The sequence below is a fragment of the Penicillium angulare genome (genome assembly GCF_028827245.1).
Source record: "Penicillium angulare strain IBT 27051 chromosome Unknown utg000005l_segment0_segment0, whole genome shotgun sequence".
Taxonomy (NCBI): Eukaryota; Fungi; Ascomycota; class Eurotiomycetes; order Eurotiales; family Aspergillaceae; genus Penicillium; species Penicillium angulare.
In genome coordinates this window covers 777,617-795,045 of record NW_026623164.1, presented here as the reverse complement: position 1 = coordinate 795,045, position 17,429 = coordinate 777,617, and the positions used below count along the sequence as shown (strand labels likewise).

Sequence of the window (17,429 nt, the reverse complement as noted above, 5' to 3'; positions counted from 1 at the left end):
CCCCAGCCATTTGTAGTGTGTAGCTCACAGATCTTGGCCCTTGTAAGACAATCAAGCTCTGGGCCTCGCTTCCCACGTATAGGAGGCATAATATTTAAGATAATATAGGAAGAAAAAGTAGGAAACCGCGTCTATATTACTGTATAATACTGTATATGCTAGCGTGTTTGGTCGCGCGTGAGATCTGAATATACTAATATAGTAGGCGGTCTGGAGGAGCGGTGTGTGCCCCAAAGTACCCAAGGTCAAATACTTATGAAACACCACTGTACCTTCAGCCGCACCTGCAGCTTTAATCCACAATAGGAAAAACTTAATTCCGCATATGAGTTAAATCCCCCACCACAGTTCTCAAACAATCAAGAGTCAACGAAACCTACTAAATTTGAAACAACAATGCCCTCAATCCAAATCCTAGACGGAGGCCTAGGCACATCCCTACAAGACCAATATGGCCTGAAATTCGACAGCAAAACCACGCCTCTCTGGTCCTCTGACCTCCTAGTCTCAGACCCAACCACATTAGAAGCGTGTCAACGGGACTTTTGCGATGCAGGCACAGACATCCTTCTCACAGCAACCTACCAAGTTTCACCAGAAGGATTCCTACGTACCAAGACATCTGAATATCCAAATGGGATTCCAGAGAACGCAATTGGTGGCTATCTCACCACGGCGCTGGATGTAGCTGAGCGCGCGAGTGTGCGTTCATCTGCTAAAATAGCACTTAGTCTTGGTCCGTATGGTGCGTGCATGATTCCAGGCCAGGAGTACACTGGTGCTTATGATGAAGAGCATAATAATGAAGAGGCGCTCTACAAGTGGCATTTACAGAGGTTAAGACTTGTACAGGCTGCAGAAGGAGATTTGGTTTCGAGACTTGGGTATGTTGCTTTTGAGACGTTGCCGATGCTTGATGAGGTGCGTGCTGTGCGGAGGGCGATTGGGGATTCCGGGATTCGGGTCCCGTTTTGGATTGCGTGTGTTTTTCCGGGTGATGATGAGAGATTACCGGATGGGAGTAGCGTGGGGGATGTTGTTGATGCTGCTTTTGGTGGAGATGGACCTTTGCCTTGGGGGATTGGGATTAATTGTACGAAGATTCATAAACTTCCTGGTCTTGTGGAGAGATTTGGGGATTGTGTTTCTGCTGTTTCGGGGGAGAATGTGCCGAGTTTGATTTTGTATCCAGATGGTACGAATGGGGAGGTTTATAATACTACTACGCAGGTTTGGGAGAAGCCTGATGATTTGAGTGGTGGAGAGAGGGATACTGTGAGTTTTCTTGGCTTTCCTTTCTTGGCTGTGCGATTTGCTAATGGGATGAAGCGACCGTGGGAGGTGCAACTTGCGCAGGTGGTTAAGGATGCCCAGACGAAGGGTATTTTCAAATCTTTTGTGGTTGGTGGCTGTTGCAAGGCTTCTCATCATGATATCAAAAAGCTTCATGATCAGTTTTAGAGAGGGTTTTTACATATTCACGAATGACAGGGCCGGCTTCCGAACCGGTGGAATAGCGAATTGTCTTTGTACTCATATATGATATTTACATGACAAGAAATTCTATTTACAAATGAATAATTTACACAAGCCAGTCAAGGAAGCGTCCCCAAAGGGTATTGCGCGGGTTTTTTTGTGGCTGAATCTCCCCATCTTGGAGACGGCCTGACCAGAGGTCGATTTCAGCAGCGCGTTGGAACTAAAAAATCAGTTAGTAACTTGAGTTTCGTATATAATAAGCTGAACGATCGAGGGTACTAACCTTGGTGCGGTACCACAGCTTCCAGCATATAATGGGCACAATGAAGATGGGAATACCGATATATGACGCAATGAAGTCGGATGTGTTCCAGTGGCCTTTCAAAAACACTTCAAACCCAGCAACCAGCGTGATGAGGATGGAGCCCCAGAATCCAATCCAAGCCGCGTAAGGTTGGAACGGTGCTGTCCAAGGCAATGTGTCACGGGAAATTCCCTGCTTCTTCATCGCTGCGTAGTATCGAATGAAGCAAAAGCACAAGGTAGCCCATGCGATTAATCCAGCAATGGTACTCAGGTTAAGAAGCCAGGTAAATGCTTGAGCTGCACCGCCGCTTCCGAGACTCAGATAAGCCAATGGCCCAAAGAGCCAGGCGGTGATAACTGCGACATATGGGACGCCGTGCTTGTCCACGCGACCGAAGATTTGAGGTAGCTGGTGATCAGTGGTCATGGCAACAATCATTCTGGAGCCAACCCAGCAATATGAGTTTCCGGCGGACCATGCGGCGACAAGAATACAGGCGTTGACGATAGAGGGCAGAGCGGAAATACCAGCTTCCTTGATCGCAATGACGAACGGGGAACTGTTCGCGTTATCATCACCAGCTGTGAGGTTGGAGTTGGTAGGATCCACGATGATACCGATGAGAAACGCGCCGAGGATATAGAAGAACGCGATTCGATAGGTAACGCGGCGAGCGGCTTTGGGAATAGCGCGATGCGGATCCACAGACTCAGCAGCTGTAATAACGACAGTTTCAACTCCAATGAAGCTGAACGAAGCGTTGACGAATGAAGAAACAAATCCCAAGAAATGTCCCGTCGGCCCAGTAATACCATCAAAATCAACCCAAGCACCTGGATTATGCCAGAATCTGAATCCAATCGTCTCCCCACTAGGACCACCGCCAGCAGTGATAACAATAGAGACAACGACTAGGCCCAAAAAGCAAAGCACCTTAACCGCACCCCCAACAACCTCCGACTCCCCATAAAACCTCACACTCATCAAATTGATAGCCAATATAAGCACCAGGCCAACCGTAATCACCACCGCAGGCGTTATATCCGTCCAATACGACACGATAACAGCCGCAGCAGAAACCTCGGACGCAATAGCAATAGTATAACAATATCCATATGAGATTGCGAGCGAGAATCCAACGGCAGGATCAATAAATCTCGTAGCCCAATGCGGAAACGAACCGGCTGTTGGGAAAAGTGTCGCTAACTCCGCAATACTCTGCATCACACACCAGAGAATAGCTCCAATGATGATATATGCGAGTAACAGGCCGGCTGGACCAGCCTTGGCGTATGCAGATCCCGTTCCGACAAACAATCCCGTTCCAATTCCGCTGCAGAACCCAATCATTGTAACCTGGTAATTGCGTAGACGGCGATGAAGGGCACCGCGCCCGCCGACATTGAGCTCGAGCTCATCCTTAGGGTGCGCGTCGTATTCGTTGAGTCGGGCAGGATCCGGATTGACAGAGTCCGTGGTGTAAATGGACTTTTCTGCCATCTTGACTGACTTCAAGGGCTAAGGCCGGATAGATGCTGATCAATTAATCAACTTCCGATCGCTCCCCCATAAACTGTCCTGTTGCTTGAGCGAGAGTGTTTAGAAGAAAGAGAAAGATCAGCATGTGGGAAATAGCTCTTCTTTTGATCTTCTTTTACCTTTTTTTTTATTTTTACTGTTAATTTTCTCCGAATTCGCCTCCGAAACCTTGAAGTGGGCCCCGGGGTTCGATCACGACATTTGGAGTTCCGACTCGGTCCCCACTATATCCATACCGATTGGATAGATCTGCCCGAGCCCCGGTTCTTTTTGCGGCGATACGTAAGGTTTATTCCCTTCCAGATTATTTGAGCGCGCGAATAAAGTGAAGAGCTCAGATTCGCCGGATTCGTGTCATATCACGTCTTTGGAGACAGTTGCTTAAGTGGGGTCATTGGCCGTTGTTGCATTGCATGAGCATGACATGCCACGTACAGTATACACATTAAGCATCTTATATAGCATTGAACACCTTCAAACCTTGGAAGCTGCCGATCTCGTCAAGCTCCACGGTTGGCGTTCCTCTTCCCGAGGTCCGACCTACATTGTATGTAGTACTCATCACTCGCACCAGCATAAACCTAATCTACTTATGAAGCCTACCTAATCTGAGTACCTTAATTCAACCACTAAGCCTGATCTCTAATTTGTGATATGGTGCCTACGATCTACCGAGAACGGATGGGCAAAAAGGTGCAAAACCACAAACAATAACAATGTTCCAAAGTTGAAGAGGATAAGAGAGCGTGCCCACGAGCGAGGCATTGTACATACACAAGAGGCTCTGACCCTAGTGGTCTAACAGAGCAACACTCTTAGTATATCCGCACATTTCATTGACAGAACCAAATTCATGATCATTACGGCATTCAGGAAGCGGTCGATTCTCTTTCTCAAACGTCTACAAATCCAATGGATTTCCAGCTAGTTCATCGCTCTACTAGTATGCCGACATCTCAAGTGCTGGATGCTTGGCGAAGGTGACTCATCGTCGGCGCTCATTTCCAATGTTCATGATACGCTCGTACGGCCTGCTTTCAGAGGTACTCCATCACAATGCAGAAATAACGAAGGTGGCGTTGCGTGCTATTGTGCATCCTACGTCCCGTCCATAACAGTCAATCTAAGCCTGAATCAAGATTTGGGATGTGATAAATGCAACAGATCAATAAAAGTCCAGCGGGGTACTGGTTGACCGAGAGGTCCAAGGGAACAAGCGTGTTTCTCAAGCAAAGATCTACTCCGGCCGTGAATACTAGTATTCCTTGGCTTATACAATGAGGGGGCGGTGCATGCAGGTGGGGCTTCACCGTAGAACCCCTGCACATACTAAGACAAATATTCGCATTCCCGTCAAAGTTCCGAGCGCTTGCAGGCTCTACATGTATAATCCTATATTAAAATCATCCAATAGACCCTAATCCTCTCTAACCGCCCTAGACATGACTACTAAGCCCACTTCCCCTTCTAATATCATGGGTCAGAAACCCAGGTGTACTAAATTGTAGCAATAGTTCACCATAGAACATAAAATATAATGTTGTATCTGTGAACTCCTGTACTCGTTCGATCTACACGAACTCTAAAAGTGATGTCATCCTAGTAACCTCCTGCCTGCTTTCCCATTTCTAGCCTTTAATCCCCTAAATGTCCCCAAGATTCCGTTCCGTTAATAATTATCTCCTAACAGCGGAATCTTAAGATCGTCATGGCGTCCACCACATCAAACATCTCCCCCCATATCAATTTTATTGCCGACCTGCCAAAATACAAAGTCGAAAAGCCTTTTACTTCTCACCAATCTTTGACTGCAAACCCGGACTTAAAAGAACAGAAGGCTACAGATAATGTGAAATTGCTTTCTCAATCCGTGAATGTATCTGGCATGCGAGGTAACGAAAACATTACTCTGGACCGAAGTGGGTTTTGTTATATCGAGCACAAGTCGAAGTACCTGCCGAGCAGTGTTATATCCCTGGATTCCACATCACTTTACCGCAAGGAGACTGAGGAGCTTCTCGCTTCATATTTCAATGCAGAGCTCACGTTTTGTTATGATGTAAAGGTGTGTTTTGTCGACTCTACTTTCGACAAAATACGCTGGTTCTAACTTGCTGAGAAATAAGCTACGGAAGAATTCGCCGGGAGACTATGAAACGTACGACCCCGGACACCCATTGTTTGTGGAACAAGCCGCGGCTTTTGCACATGGTGAGTCTGAGGTACCTGATACTGATTCGATTTGATTGACTCCGCTTACAGCCTCAATAGTTGGTTAGAATTATCCCACCGATGACACCATCCATCAGAATAGACTGATAATTTACAGATGTCTCCCCGGATACTGCTCCGGGGGAACTAAAGCGTCTCATGAATGAGGATCAACTGAAAACCTACTCTCAGCCTGGATACCGCTTCCGGCTCATAAAGTAAGATAACTTGAACTCCGTTTGAGGCTGGATTCTATCTTAAAGATTGATTGACTAAATGCCATAATAGTACTTGGAAATGCCTACTACCCAAGTGCGAGGACCGACCAATGGCGTTCTGCGACTATGGCTCGGTAAATATGCATGACCTCTTGGCTGCAGACCGAGTACGCTCTGCTACTCGGAGAAAAGAGATATGTATGTTAAAATACAGTCCAAGTCAGAAGTGGTACTGGCTTCCCGATCAAAGAGCGGATGAGCTCTTTATATTTTTGACATATGATAGTATGCCAGGTGGCAACGCTAGATGTATGTTATGTTATCTTCCTTTTGACTTGGAAACCCCCTAAAGTTTTTTTAGTTTGCCCGCATACGTCTGTGGATAATCCCTCGGCGCCTACTGATGCACCCTCAAGGGAAAGTGTGGAGACAAGAACGTTGGTCATTACGAAGATGTAGCGTCAATGACCCGCGGCATTTCCCTACTTCGCAATACTAGTATACTATATAGTATCTGAAAAATTATATACTTTCGGTAGTATCAATATTGAAAAGACACGACAGCTTGATCACAACGGTATATGATCGTTACTAGTACGTGCTTTCAAGTGTCCGAGTCAAACACTGACGATTCCAAGATCATTCTTGCCTCCACAATTTCCGGAATTTCCGGAGGTTTAACTTTGTTATGTTTCAACTTTATTCGGGGGATTCGAAGTTTTTGATTTGGCAATGTTTGTTCGTTCCATGTGGGCGACATTGATTTGCTCAGTAGGAACAAATTGGACCCGGCTTAGTTCTAGATATTTCGAATCGTTCCGATGGACACAAAATAAACAGTAGATCATCATTCGTTACAAAAATGGCTGATGCTGGAATGCAAATTGACTAGGACTTGTCCTCATAATACTGCTCCACTCTCTCTAGAAGATCGGCCTTCTTCCCGGCCGCGGCGCGACCATGGGAAGTAAGGAATTCCTTCAAAGTTGCCACCGTGAGCTATATCAATAACGGTAAGTAAAGCACTGAAATATACAGGTGGCCGCAAAATCATTGCCCAAACTAACCTTGGATAAAGTTCCCTTCTCCATAGCCTTCTTGATATCGCTATCGATATCAGAAGACTCGGACTCAGTCTTGACCCTTTTCGAGGGCTGCTCGCTAGCTCCTTCATCCCCGTTACTGTCTCTTGGGCCTCGTTTGACAAGCGTTGATCTTTCTGGTGGTCCGCCAAACATCTTTTCGTTAATTGTATCGAGTTCCTTGGACCACTCTAGAACGTATTCGCCGGCTCGCTGAAGGACAAATTAGCATTTTTGTATCATATGGGTGGGAGTTGACTAGGTATTTCTTACCTTATGAATCTGCCGATACTTGGGGATAGTTTTGTCATCTGGTTCCCCTGGATGATCTTCATCGAGAGCTAATGCTTGAAGAATTCGATAATGCCATTGGAGTGCTGCAGATGTATTAGTACCACCACACCCGGGCTTCTGCACATGAGAGAAACTCACATGGGTTAGGATATCTTTCAGGATCATAAACCCCCTTGGGAAGCTGCAGTTGCCCGAACACTTGCTTCATCGCATCGATTAATGATTCTGGGGCTACCGCGAAATCAGCAGGTGGCTGTTTCCGCACGTCATCTGCAAATGGGAGAGGGATGATCCACATCCCGGGAGGGAGTTTTTGAACACCATTATCGTCGGTCTTTTCGGCGCCGGCAATCATGGCACCAAGCACAGGCGAAGACTTCTTGCGCGAAATGAACCAAACTAGGGCTAATTTGTCGTCCTTGAGCAGTTTGTGATGCAGCGCAGAGAAGACGCGAGTGGAGCCAATGTAGTCCTCCTCGGATGGATAGATGAATGTCGGGTGCTTGACATTGGCCCATATTGGGAGGGCGGACATCGGTTTAAAGCCGATAATCCGAATGACAGGTTCCCCAAAGTCTCTCAGTGATGATAGCTCTTCTGGCGTAAAAGAGATTGATTCACCACCGAACTTGTACGCTTTTCGAATATCGGACTTTTCAACTGTATGTGCTGTATCGTCCGTCAACAGTGTAGTGACTCCCTTGGCGATCTGCGGCGTTTCTCCACCTAACCAAACAAAGCAGCTCCGTGCAGGCTCCTGTCGTCTGAGTAAAAGATACCCATTTACCGATATTTTTAACCCGGGTCCAATCTCCATAGGAATATTGGAAAAGATGGACCGTTTGGCTACAGATTTGGAGTTGATGCTTGACAATAGCGAGTCAAGTAGTTCAATACCGTCCCCTTGGGCGGTGGATGTTTTGGTGTCAGGCTGAAGATAAGCGGGAGCCTCACCATCGGTCGGTGCTGTTTTGTAGATGATGTCCTGTGATGGTTAAGATTTTGCAATATGAGATAGATGCTAGATGCTGGACTAGAACTTACATCATAGTATTTGGAGTTGTCGAATTCATGGTCCGGTCGCGAAATGGGGAAGAGTTCAATAGTGACACCCAAATCGTACAAATCTCGTGCACGAACTGTCGACGCCGATCGAAGAGCCTTGTTATCGGCATGGGGATTATCGTTATCTGTCACAATGAACAGCCGTCGCGAAAGGAAATTCGGGGCTTTAGAAGTGAAGATCTGGTTGGCGCAGAATAACACGTTTGCCATAGATACTGGTTCCTCAGACGGCTGTAGAATTCCCCGCACTTCTTCCTCATTGCCCGCAAGAGCTCGGAGCTCTTTCACTTCCTCCGCGGAGGGAATGTCAAGATCGGTAAAGAGATAGCAATGAGGATATGAGAGATCAGCGCTGCCATCTCCATCCTCGTCGTAGAATTTTGAAGACTGGGTTCCATAAAGAAGAACACCGATCATATCCTTAGGGTTTGATATGATGCGCTGTTGCATTAAATGATATGCGCATTTTAGGGCGGCAGATGTCGGGGATTCTTCGCCTGGTTTTTTGGGATTGGAGGAAGGACGGGGTGTCAACATCGAGCTGCTGACATCTATGGCGAAGAGGACGGCATCTTTGACTGCACGGAAGCTCTACACATAGCAATGGGAAATTGTTAGAATTATTATTGTATAGCTGTATAAGGAGCACTCACACTCTCATCAACCTCTTCCTCCTCATTCAATTCTTCCTCACGAGCATAACTATCGTCAGCCATATTTGCCACGGTTCAATGGTCAATATTGGTTGACAAGAGAGAGTGGTGACAAAGAGCCCGGAGTCGAAATGAATGAAAGCTCAAGAAGCTCCCCGTCTAAGGCGCCAATGCTTGTGGCGTCATTGCTGCCTTGAGACGCGCCGGATCAACCATGTTTGATTTGTTTGACGCGGGGGTGACGCGAAGGTCATGTGATCTCTTAGTCACTCACATGTGCACTCTGCTGACTGTGACGAAATCGTTGATTGGCCCGGTGGCCCCCAATTGCTCATGCAGCAACTTGGCCCGATCTGGCCGCGGACCGCGAGCTTTCCGGCGATCTGGAATCTTGTGATGGGCAGAATCTTGGACAAGACAACCTACGCCTGCTGAACTTTCCATTGAGAGGCGGTGTACAATTACGCCTTTTCACTAATTACTTCCTTTCTGCTTTCAACACAACCTATAGTACTATACCGAAGGTACCCCTACTTAATTCCTTTGGAATCATGGCGTTCCGCAGTCCTTTTGCTGCGGTCCCTCGTCAGTTATGGGGCAATGCGACCACCCCAACCCTGCGCTCGGCTAGCCTCAAGTCCCTGGTAGGCCGTGGTCTTGCTACAGCAGTCCCACCAGTTACGCAAAATGCAGTTGGTTCAAAGGGGCCGACCGCAATGGTTTTCATGAACATGGGTGGTCCATCAACAACAGATCAAGTGGAGGACTTTCTGAGCAGACTATTTGTATGTTTCCCATTCTCTTGCTCCTCTTTACCACAAACTTAAACCTTGCAAACAACGAACCAGTTCTAATCTTTCTCTTTTCCCAATCCTACAGTCCGATGGCGATTTGATTCCCTTAGGCCGCCTTCAATCATATATTGGTCCAATCCTGGCACGCCGACGAACCCCGAAGATCCAAAAGCAATACGCCGACATTGGTGGTGGCTCACCAATTCGAAAATGGTCGGAATACCAATGCGAGGAGATGTGCAAAATATTGGACAAAATTTCGCCAGAGACTGCGCCGCACAAGCCTTATGTTGCGTTTCGCTATGCGGCCCCGTTGACGGAGACAATGTATAATCAATTATTTGAAGATGGATTTGGTAATGGAAAGGGAGGCCGGGCGGTTGCTTTCACCCAATATCCACAATATTCCTGTTCTACGACTGGCAGTTCGTTGAACGAATTGTGGAAATTACGGAATCGTATGGAAGGAAAGCGTGCTGATGGCGAGGTTGATCAAGCTGGCGCAATTCAGTGGAGTGTCATTGACCGATGGCCCACTCACCCCGGTCTTGTTGAGGCGTTTGCGCAAAATATCGAGGCTCAGCTGAAGACGTACCCGGAAGACAAGCGAGATAAGGTTGTACTATTGTTCTCTGCGCACAGTCTGCCTATGAGCGTCGTTAACCGAGGTAAGTCCTTCATCCACTTTTAGATGAACCGAGAAAACAGAATTGGGACTAATATGATCTTCTTGATGCAGGCGATCCTTATCCCGCCGAAGTAGCAGCAACAGTCCATGCTGTGATGCAGCGTCTTAAGTTCAGCAACCCCTACCGTCTTTGCTGGCAGTCTCAGGTTGGCCCTTCGGCCTGGCTGGGTGCGCAGACCCAGGATACGGTGAATGAATATGTCAAGCGTGGTCAGACCGATTTGATTCTTGTGCCTATTGCTTTCACCAGCGATCATATTGAGACCCTATACGAGTTGGATCTGGAGGTTATAGAAGAAGCCAACAGCCCCGGTGTCAAGCGTGCTGAGAGTTTGAATGGCAACCCTACCTTCATTCAAGCACTGGCAGATGTTGCGCATGACCATCTCCAGAATGGAGAACCCTGCTCTGCGCAGATGACCCTCCGTTGCCAGGGATGTCGCAGTGAGCGATGCCTTGAGCAGAAGAAGTTCTTCGCTGGTAAGGAGCTTTCTTCTCTCGTCTTGTAAGATTTGGGTATATTACACATGTTCTCTCCTCTTCTCTCTTGTTCTTTCGAAAATCTTGTTCCACTCTATGCAAGGATTCTATACATGTACATAATTTATTTGCGACTGTGGAGTTGAGGAGTTCATTTGGCTGTGTTTCCGGGTCTTTGTACTATGTAAAATTGCGGCCTTGGTGATAAACTTGGAATCCGAAACATAACAATTTTCTACAATTATCTACTGGTATTTAATTAACAATAGCCATAACATTGAATTAGTAGTCACACGTTCTTCACTTTTACCCACAGCATAGAACGTCTAGAACTCGGCCGCGGATCTAACCGCAGATCCCCCTCGGAGTCGGAGAAATCCTCTTGATAAGCATTTGCAGCGTGACGCACGAAGCTTGGGGCCGTTTCTGTCTCCCTCACTCAAAAAGGTCGTCAGCAGCACAAAATCCTTGTCACTGACCAGGTAGTGCTGACGAATTAAATCTCTGACTATATTGTTTGCTTCCGGCCTTTTGGCCCCTCATCTTCTTTTACTTATTTCTTATGATCTCGCCCTAAGATTCCTTTTCTGCCTTTGCTTACTTACTCCGAAGGCATTGCTGCGCGACCATGGAGAACGATCAACTTCTCGCTCGAGGCGAGACAAATCAGTCTACAGTACAGACTCGTCGTCGTACGGGGTATTCAACCTTGGAAGTTCACAACGAACCTATATTAGCCAGTGATAACGAATGGCCAGAGGATGAGCAGCCGAAAGACAATGATGCTGACACCCGACCACAATGGAGACAACCGACTGTAAGTGCCTTCGGAGTGGCTTCAGTGCCATTTTATCATTGAAATTTGAACATTTTAGATCACTTATCCAGGCTCTGATTTAATATCTTATTAATTCTTGATTATAGATCTACTGGTTGCTCCCATTCGTGCTGCTCTACACTGTTGGTTTCGGTGGTCTCACCGTACCCAAGATCAATCTGACAACCGATTTAATATGTCGTGATTATTTCGACAAAGAAAACCTCCACCACCCCAATCCCTCATATTCTCCTATTGTCCCTGGCGAAAACAATCCACGATGCAGAACACCCGAAGTTCAATCTAAAGTCGCCCAGTTCGAGCTCTACATGAACCTCATCATGGGCACATTCGCAGCTTTGGTGAGCCCCCGACTAGGCCGTTTATCTGATAGCTATGGCCGAACCAAGATTATCGCTCTCTGTGGATTTGGTACTGCGTGTAGCGAGCTGGTGACCTGTATCGTGGGCACATGGTCCGACAAATTACCCGTCAATCTATTATTGCTTGGATCGCTGCTGGATGGTTTGAGCGGCTCTCTCACTGGAGCCCAGGTGATTCTCCATTCCTATGCCACTGATTGTACAACTCCTGAACGCAGAAGTGTGGCATTCGGTTTATTCCACGGTGCTCTATTCTTAGGAGTCGCAGCTGGCCCAAGTGCAGCCGCGTATATCATCTATAAGACCGGGACTCCGCTGATTGCGTTTTACCTGGGCACACTACTACACCTTATCTTTGCGTTCTCTGCCTTTTTCATTATCCCTGAGTCTCTGTCTAAAGCTTCTCAACTTGCGGCTAGAGCTAGAGATAATTTGAAATCAGTCGGTGAATCAACTGGATTTTCATGGAGCAATCTCAACCCAAAGAATTTATTTACTCCTCTCGCTATCCTCTACCCACCTGTCGGACACCCGAGCGTCTTATTTCCCAATCGCAAGGGAGCCAGTCCCGCTCTGCGTCGGAATATCGTCATGCTGGCTATGATGGACACCGTTATCTTCGGTGTCGCTTTGGGAGCGGTGCAGGTTATCGTGATGTATGCGCGATACTCGTTTGGTTGGGGCGACGTCGACACGAGTTTGTACGTCGCGTTCGTGGGTAGCATCCGTACGATTGTCTTGTTCGTTATTTTGCCGCTTACATCGTGGTATTTCCGCAAACCGACTGAGCACGACGGCAAGATTCATGGCTGCGATGAGTTTGATATAAAAATCATTCAAGTATCCACAGTGCTGGATATTCTTGGCTTTATCGGCTATGCATTGTCGAGAACGGGTACTGTTTGGGTTGTATCAGGCACAGTTGCTTGCCTTGGTTCAATGGGTCCTCCTACTATCCAGTCCGCAATCACTAAGCATGTGCATCCCAATGAAGTTGGGCAGTTGCTTGGCGCAACGGGTCTTTTACATGCCCTCGCACGAATAGTTGCCCCGACTGTCTTGAATTTGCTCTACAGTTTAACTGTTGGACCGTTCCCTCAGGCGGTTTTCGTCGCACTGTCAACTACCTTCGGTTCTGTGTTCCTTCTGAGCTTTTTCATTCGCCCTCATGGTTAGTCTTGACTCTCAGTCGCAGATTCTACTGGGTTTTCGCTAATCTTACTATAGTTTCTCTTGATGACGAGCCGGAACGTGATGTTGCAGTTGAGGCTAACGAAGAGGACGAAGACGAGAGGGACCCATTCCTTTTGACAAGTTAAAGGAGCTCGTGCTGACTTTCTTCTTCTTCTAATGATGGTATATCGGGGAAATTTGTTTCGGCTTTGATTATTGTTTTTGCATATAGCTACTGTAGACGTGGTGTACGTTTGGCTCGCTCTATGGGACTGTCTTCTGTTTAGGCTCAGTTTGGATTTCTTATTATGGCTAAGTTTGGTTGGGGCTTCACCATGTCTTGAAAAATCTATAATGTCCGCAAGCAATCAAAACAATGCATATTTTCGGGGTTTTTTTTTTCTCCTTCATGTATTTGCTGTTCTATAGTATCTTCATCGCTATCTCGGATCCCGAAGCCAAGCAATATCGGGTGATCGGACGATAATCTGTTACGGTAGACTATACGGCCCATTCGCGCATCTTTCCCCCATTACCGAAAAAAGTTGTCCCATTTCAACCTTCAGCTCTACAGTCCAATTGCCTGGTGGCATATCCCCTTTTGCTTTCATATTTTGGCTCAATCTCATATAATATTTGGATATTGTAACTCTATTGTTCATTACTGCTACAGCCCTTGATGCACCGCTGGTAAACCCAGCGCGCACTCCGCGGCCAGCGCACACCATGTTCTCCAATGCCGCACCCTCAACACCAGCTGTCCCCTCTCGCAATGCCTTGCGTGTCCTCCGCCAATTGGCCTTTGCAGGATCCGTGGGAACCTTCTGTACCGTCGCCGCTATAACCTACGATGTCCACCGGCGAATTCGTGTGGCTGAGCAAATCATCGAAAACAAACGTACGATCCGGACCTCGGCGCCGAATTATGATGCCACGGCTTCTGCCAAACGTCTTGCGGTTATGATGGAGGCAGCGGAAGCTGGTGAGTTTATGGGTCTCGAATCTTTGAAGGACAGGGCTTCATTACAGAATAAGACTGAGGTTCCTGGGCATGGTTTGGACCGAAGCTCTCTTGGTGGTGACGGGGTAGCATTATCTGCTTCTCATCCTGTTCGGTCACAAGATAGTCCAGCCCCGCGGGCTTTGAAGCCTCATGGTCGTTCATACAATGTCCCATTGAGCTATGCGGATCCGAAGAGCAAACACGACAATCGAGTTGCTATAGATCGAGAAGCTGAACAGGATGAGGTACGTCGGGCTGCAGGGAAGCCTACATTCGAGGAATCAATAAATAGGCTTCTTGGCAAGGGGAAGCCCATAGAAGCTGCGAATCTGTTTTTGAAAGTTGTCCTGCCGAGGAAGGACGAAGCGATATCGTGGGGGCGGCGAGCACTTGGTTATGAAATTTTCAGGGTCAACTGCAAGGCTGGCAACACATATATTGCGCGATCGATTTATCTTCGCCTTGATAAGGTGTCTGTCATGGACACGCAGATGTGGTCTTCCATGATTCATTTGCTTGCAAGAGAAGGTCACGTCGAATCTGCAGCTGCGATCTTCGAACAACATCGATCAACATTCACACTACCCGAGTACCTTTTAGAAGTCACTTTGCGGTGCCTGCTTGAGTCCAACCGGCTATCTCAAGCTAAGCGGCTCTTCTACTCGCGCATTGAACATGACCGCAATGGAGGTCTTTGCGGTACCTTTCTGGACGGATTATGGAAAAAGACCCGGAATGTTGACGTGGTCAATATAGAATTCCGCAAGATTATCACAGAGCTCAACAAATTGGGACGACAGCCAACTGAGAAGGTCTTCAATGGCCTGGTAAAGGCGTATATTGAAGCAGGTCAATACGAAGACGCGGAAGCTATAGTTGGGGACATGGAGGAAAAGTACGGTGCCAAGCCTGGATGCCGTACCATTGGTCTTTTGTTACATTGCAGAGCTCTGCAATGTGATTGGGAGGGTGTCATCGTTGGATTGCACAAGATGCATGAGCGAGGATTCACCAAAGACAAACCCAACTTCAACCGAGTATTTGATCGTGTCTGGGCAGAGTATTGGCCTTCTCACTCTGGTCCCGATAATTGGAAGTTCCTCCAAACCTACTTGCAAGAGTTCGACATTCGGCCTGATAATGTTCTCCACCGACACTTGATTGAGGGAATGGTGGAACGATGTGACACTGAGACACTCCGGAAATTCCACATGTTTACTGATGCGCGAAAATGGAATACCGGAATTGATCACGATGCAATGCTCAGGATTTTAGAGGCACGCCGAGTAGCTATGCAAGATAGTCCGACGGGTTTTTGGCAAATGTTCCAGGCGGCGAAGAAACAACACGGAATGGTCGCTATGTCTAGACGTATCATGGGTGTTGGCGCCGGATACTATCACATTGAAAAGAATGGAACATCACCAATCCGCTACGAAGCCAAGAAGTCTTTCTCTCGGAGCATGAAGGGTCTCGGCGAAAAGAGCTCCATCAATCTTTACGTTCCCGCCACCAAAAGAATGGCGCATCATATTCATGTCGGCAAATATACAGATGCAAAGCAACTTCTCCAACAAGCCGTTGACAAAGGATACCCTGTCAAGCCGATCCAAATACAACTCGGTGTCATTGCGACTCTGCTCCACGGAGGCCTAGGCGGTCTTTCCGAAGCCCAAAACATGATCAAGAAGCTATGGTCCTCGTGGAACAAACGCCCATCCCTCAACTATTCTCAACGCAGCCCGCGCTTCGTCCCAATCTTTTTCCAGCAGATCATGCAACTGGACCCATACCGTGTAAGCGAAAGCACCTTAATCAAACTGGCTCTTTTCGAATTCTACGAAATCTGCGTCGAAAACGAAAGACTCCAGTTCAAACACCATGCTTCCAACGCCGTCGCCCGCCGCATGATCGCCCTACAACGACCCCTCGTCGCAGTCAACCTCCTCTCAGCAATCTACATATCCAAATGGCGCAAAGCCTACGGCTTCACTCAAGTTCAACTCAAAATGCTCATCCGCGGCTACACCTGGATCAACAACCCCCGCGGTCTATGGTGGTGCATGATGACCGTCCTTTCCCGCAACGAACCCGTCAGTCGCGATTTCGTCGTCGAAGTCGAACGCTTAATGCCCCTCATCCAGGAAAAACATCTTCCATCTACCGTGGAGACCTTGCAAGCTCTCTTAACTGCTTTGCAAGAGAAACAAAGCGGATCCAGTCACTGGGCACAGTTCACGGTTGATCCGGAACTAAAGAAGCAGGGACGTGATCGAATTTCCGTTGCGCCTGGTAAAAGTCAAGAGTTGCCTGATGTTCTGTTGGAAGAGGCGCTTGTCGCGTTTGATGAGGAGATGGAGTTTGAACATGTCATTGATCGGAAACAGTTCGATCAGGATGAGTTGAATTTGTGGTGGAGTGAGCGTATGACTGTGAAGTCTCATCGCAGACAGCCGGAACATCCTTTATACCCCGAACATCCTACAACAAGGGTGATGTAAATAAATGTACAATAAACGCATCAATACACTGTAAATCATTATATAATGAACTTCATATATAGATATTCCAATCTTGTACCACTCAATGTCTGATGAATCCATCATATACTAGTATTATCGCATCCAATCCTACCCTACGGATGGGTATAGCCCCTTCCCTTTTCTAAATTTCAGCTCAAGTATAAGTTTGTCAGGCCGAGTGCTCCACGGTTGCGTTATTGCCTGTGATCATTGCAAGTTTATGGATATCCTCCCTATGACCCAGAGCAGATAGATATCCTTTATAATATGTGGATAAAGAAACAGTAAGCTTAGACTCTTGGGGGAGTCGGCTATATTCAGGACTCATGGTAAGATTGTCCTTCGGAACTGTTAAATCACACTTCATAACTAATAGTATATCTAAAAAGGTACAAATTTTCATATGTCTCATATGTAGGCCAAATTTAGATAGTTCTTCCTTTTTTATTTTTCGAACAATGTCTATTCATATATTTAGAAGGGTTCGCGAATCTTATAACAGCTTGAACAGGTATAAATCTTTTCTATCCTACTGTTCTTAAACAGCCAGGTTGCATTTTATGGAGGACGAGGCTATCGTTGTCTAAGAAGCCCTGCTTCTATAGCTGGACATGAGGAAATTAGCTTGACCGAAAGCCCTGGAGACTGACGATGCCTTTGGGAGCCTTATATCTAGCCAATCATCGTTCTTTGGGTCAAAAATGGTATCGATGATATATGA

The 17,429-nt window shown here is 47.0% G+C and overlaps 7 protein-coding genes across 7 annotated transcripts; 5 read left to right on the top strand and 2 right to left on the bottom strand.

Moving 5' to 3' along the window:
* Positions 1-396: 396 nt before the first annotated feature.
* On the top strand, positions 397-1,461 carry N7478_007688 (homocysteine S-methyltransferase family protein; the record flags this gene model as incomplete). The annotated part of the gene is made up of 1 exon (XM_056923902.1): positions 397-1,461. One exon carries the CDS (start codon positions 397-399, stop codon positions 1,459-1,461), a length of 1,065 nt encoding a protein of 354 aa, XP_056776628.1.
* A 121-nt stretch (positions 1,462-1,582) lies between these two features.
* Positions 1,583-3,286, bottom strand: N7478_007687 (uncharacterized protein; the record flags this gene model as incomplete). The annotated part of the gene is made up of 2 exons (XM_056923901.1): positions 1,583-1,699; positions 1,763-3,286. 2 exons carry the CDS (start codon positions 3,284-3,286, stop codon positions 1,583-1,585), a joined length of 1,641 nt encoding a protein of 546 aa, XP_056776627.1.
* Positions 3,287-5,033: 1,747 nt separating this feature from the next.
* On the top strand, positions 5,034-6,213 carry N7478_007686 (uncharacterized protein; the record flags this gene model as incomplete). The annotated part of the gene is made up of 5 exons (XM_056923900.1): positions 5,034-5,390; positions 5,452-5,536; positions 5,655-5,754; positions 5,825-5,952; positions 6,116-6,213. The coding sequence occupies 5 exons, from the start codon at positions 5,034-5,036 to the stop codon at positions 6,211-6,213; spliced, it is 768 nt and encodes a 255-aa protein (XP_056776626.1).
* A 429-nt stretch (positions 6,214-6,642) lies between these two features.
* akuA (uncharacterized protein) lies at positions 6,643-8,911 on the bottom strand (the record flags this gene model as incomplete). Its single annotated transcript, XM_056923899.1, has 6 exons — positions 6,643-6,753; positions 6,822-7,049; positions 7,110-7,213; positions 7,269-8,115; positions 8,175-8,786; positions 8,849-8,911. 6 exons carry the CDS (start codon positions 8,909-8,911, stop codon positions 6,643-6,645), a joined length of 1,965 nt encoding a protein of 654 aa, XP_056776625.1.
* A 488-nt stretch (positions 8,912-9,399) lies between these two features.
* Positions 9,400-10,839, top strand: N7478_007684 (ferrochelatase HEM15; the record flags this gene model as incomplete). Its single annotated transcript, XM_056923898.1, has 3 exons — positions 9,400-9,633; positions 9,728-10,310; positions 10,382-10,839. 3 exons carry the CDS (start codon positions 9,400-9,402, stop codon positions 10,837-10,839), a joined length of 1,275 nt encoding a protein of 424 aa, XP_056776624.1.
* Positions 10,840-11,438: 599 nt separating this feature from the next.
* N7478_007683 (putative tetracycline-efflux transporter) lies at positions 11,439-13,329 on the top strand (the record flags this gene model as incomplete). Its single annotated transcript, XM_056923897.1, has 3 exons — positions 11,439-11,627; positions 11,735-13,181; positions 13,238-13,329. The coding sequence occupies 3 exons, from the start codon at positions 11,439-11,441 to the stop codon at positions 13,327-13,329; spliced, it is 1,728 nt and encodes a 575-aa protein (XP_056776623.1).
* Positions 13,330-13,909: 580 nt separating this feature from the next.
* N7478_007682 (pentatricopeptide repeat protein) lies at positions 13,910-16,687 on the top strand (the record flags this gene model as incomplete). Its single annotated transcript, XM_056923896.1, has 1 exon — positions 13,910-16,687. One exon carries the CDS (start codon positions 13,910-13,912, stop codon positions 16,685-16,687), a length of 2,778 nt encoding a protein of 925 aa, XP_056776622.1.
* Between the last annotated feature and the right edge of the window lie 742 nt (positions 16,688-17,429).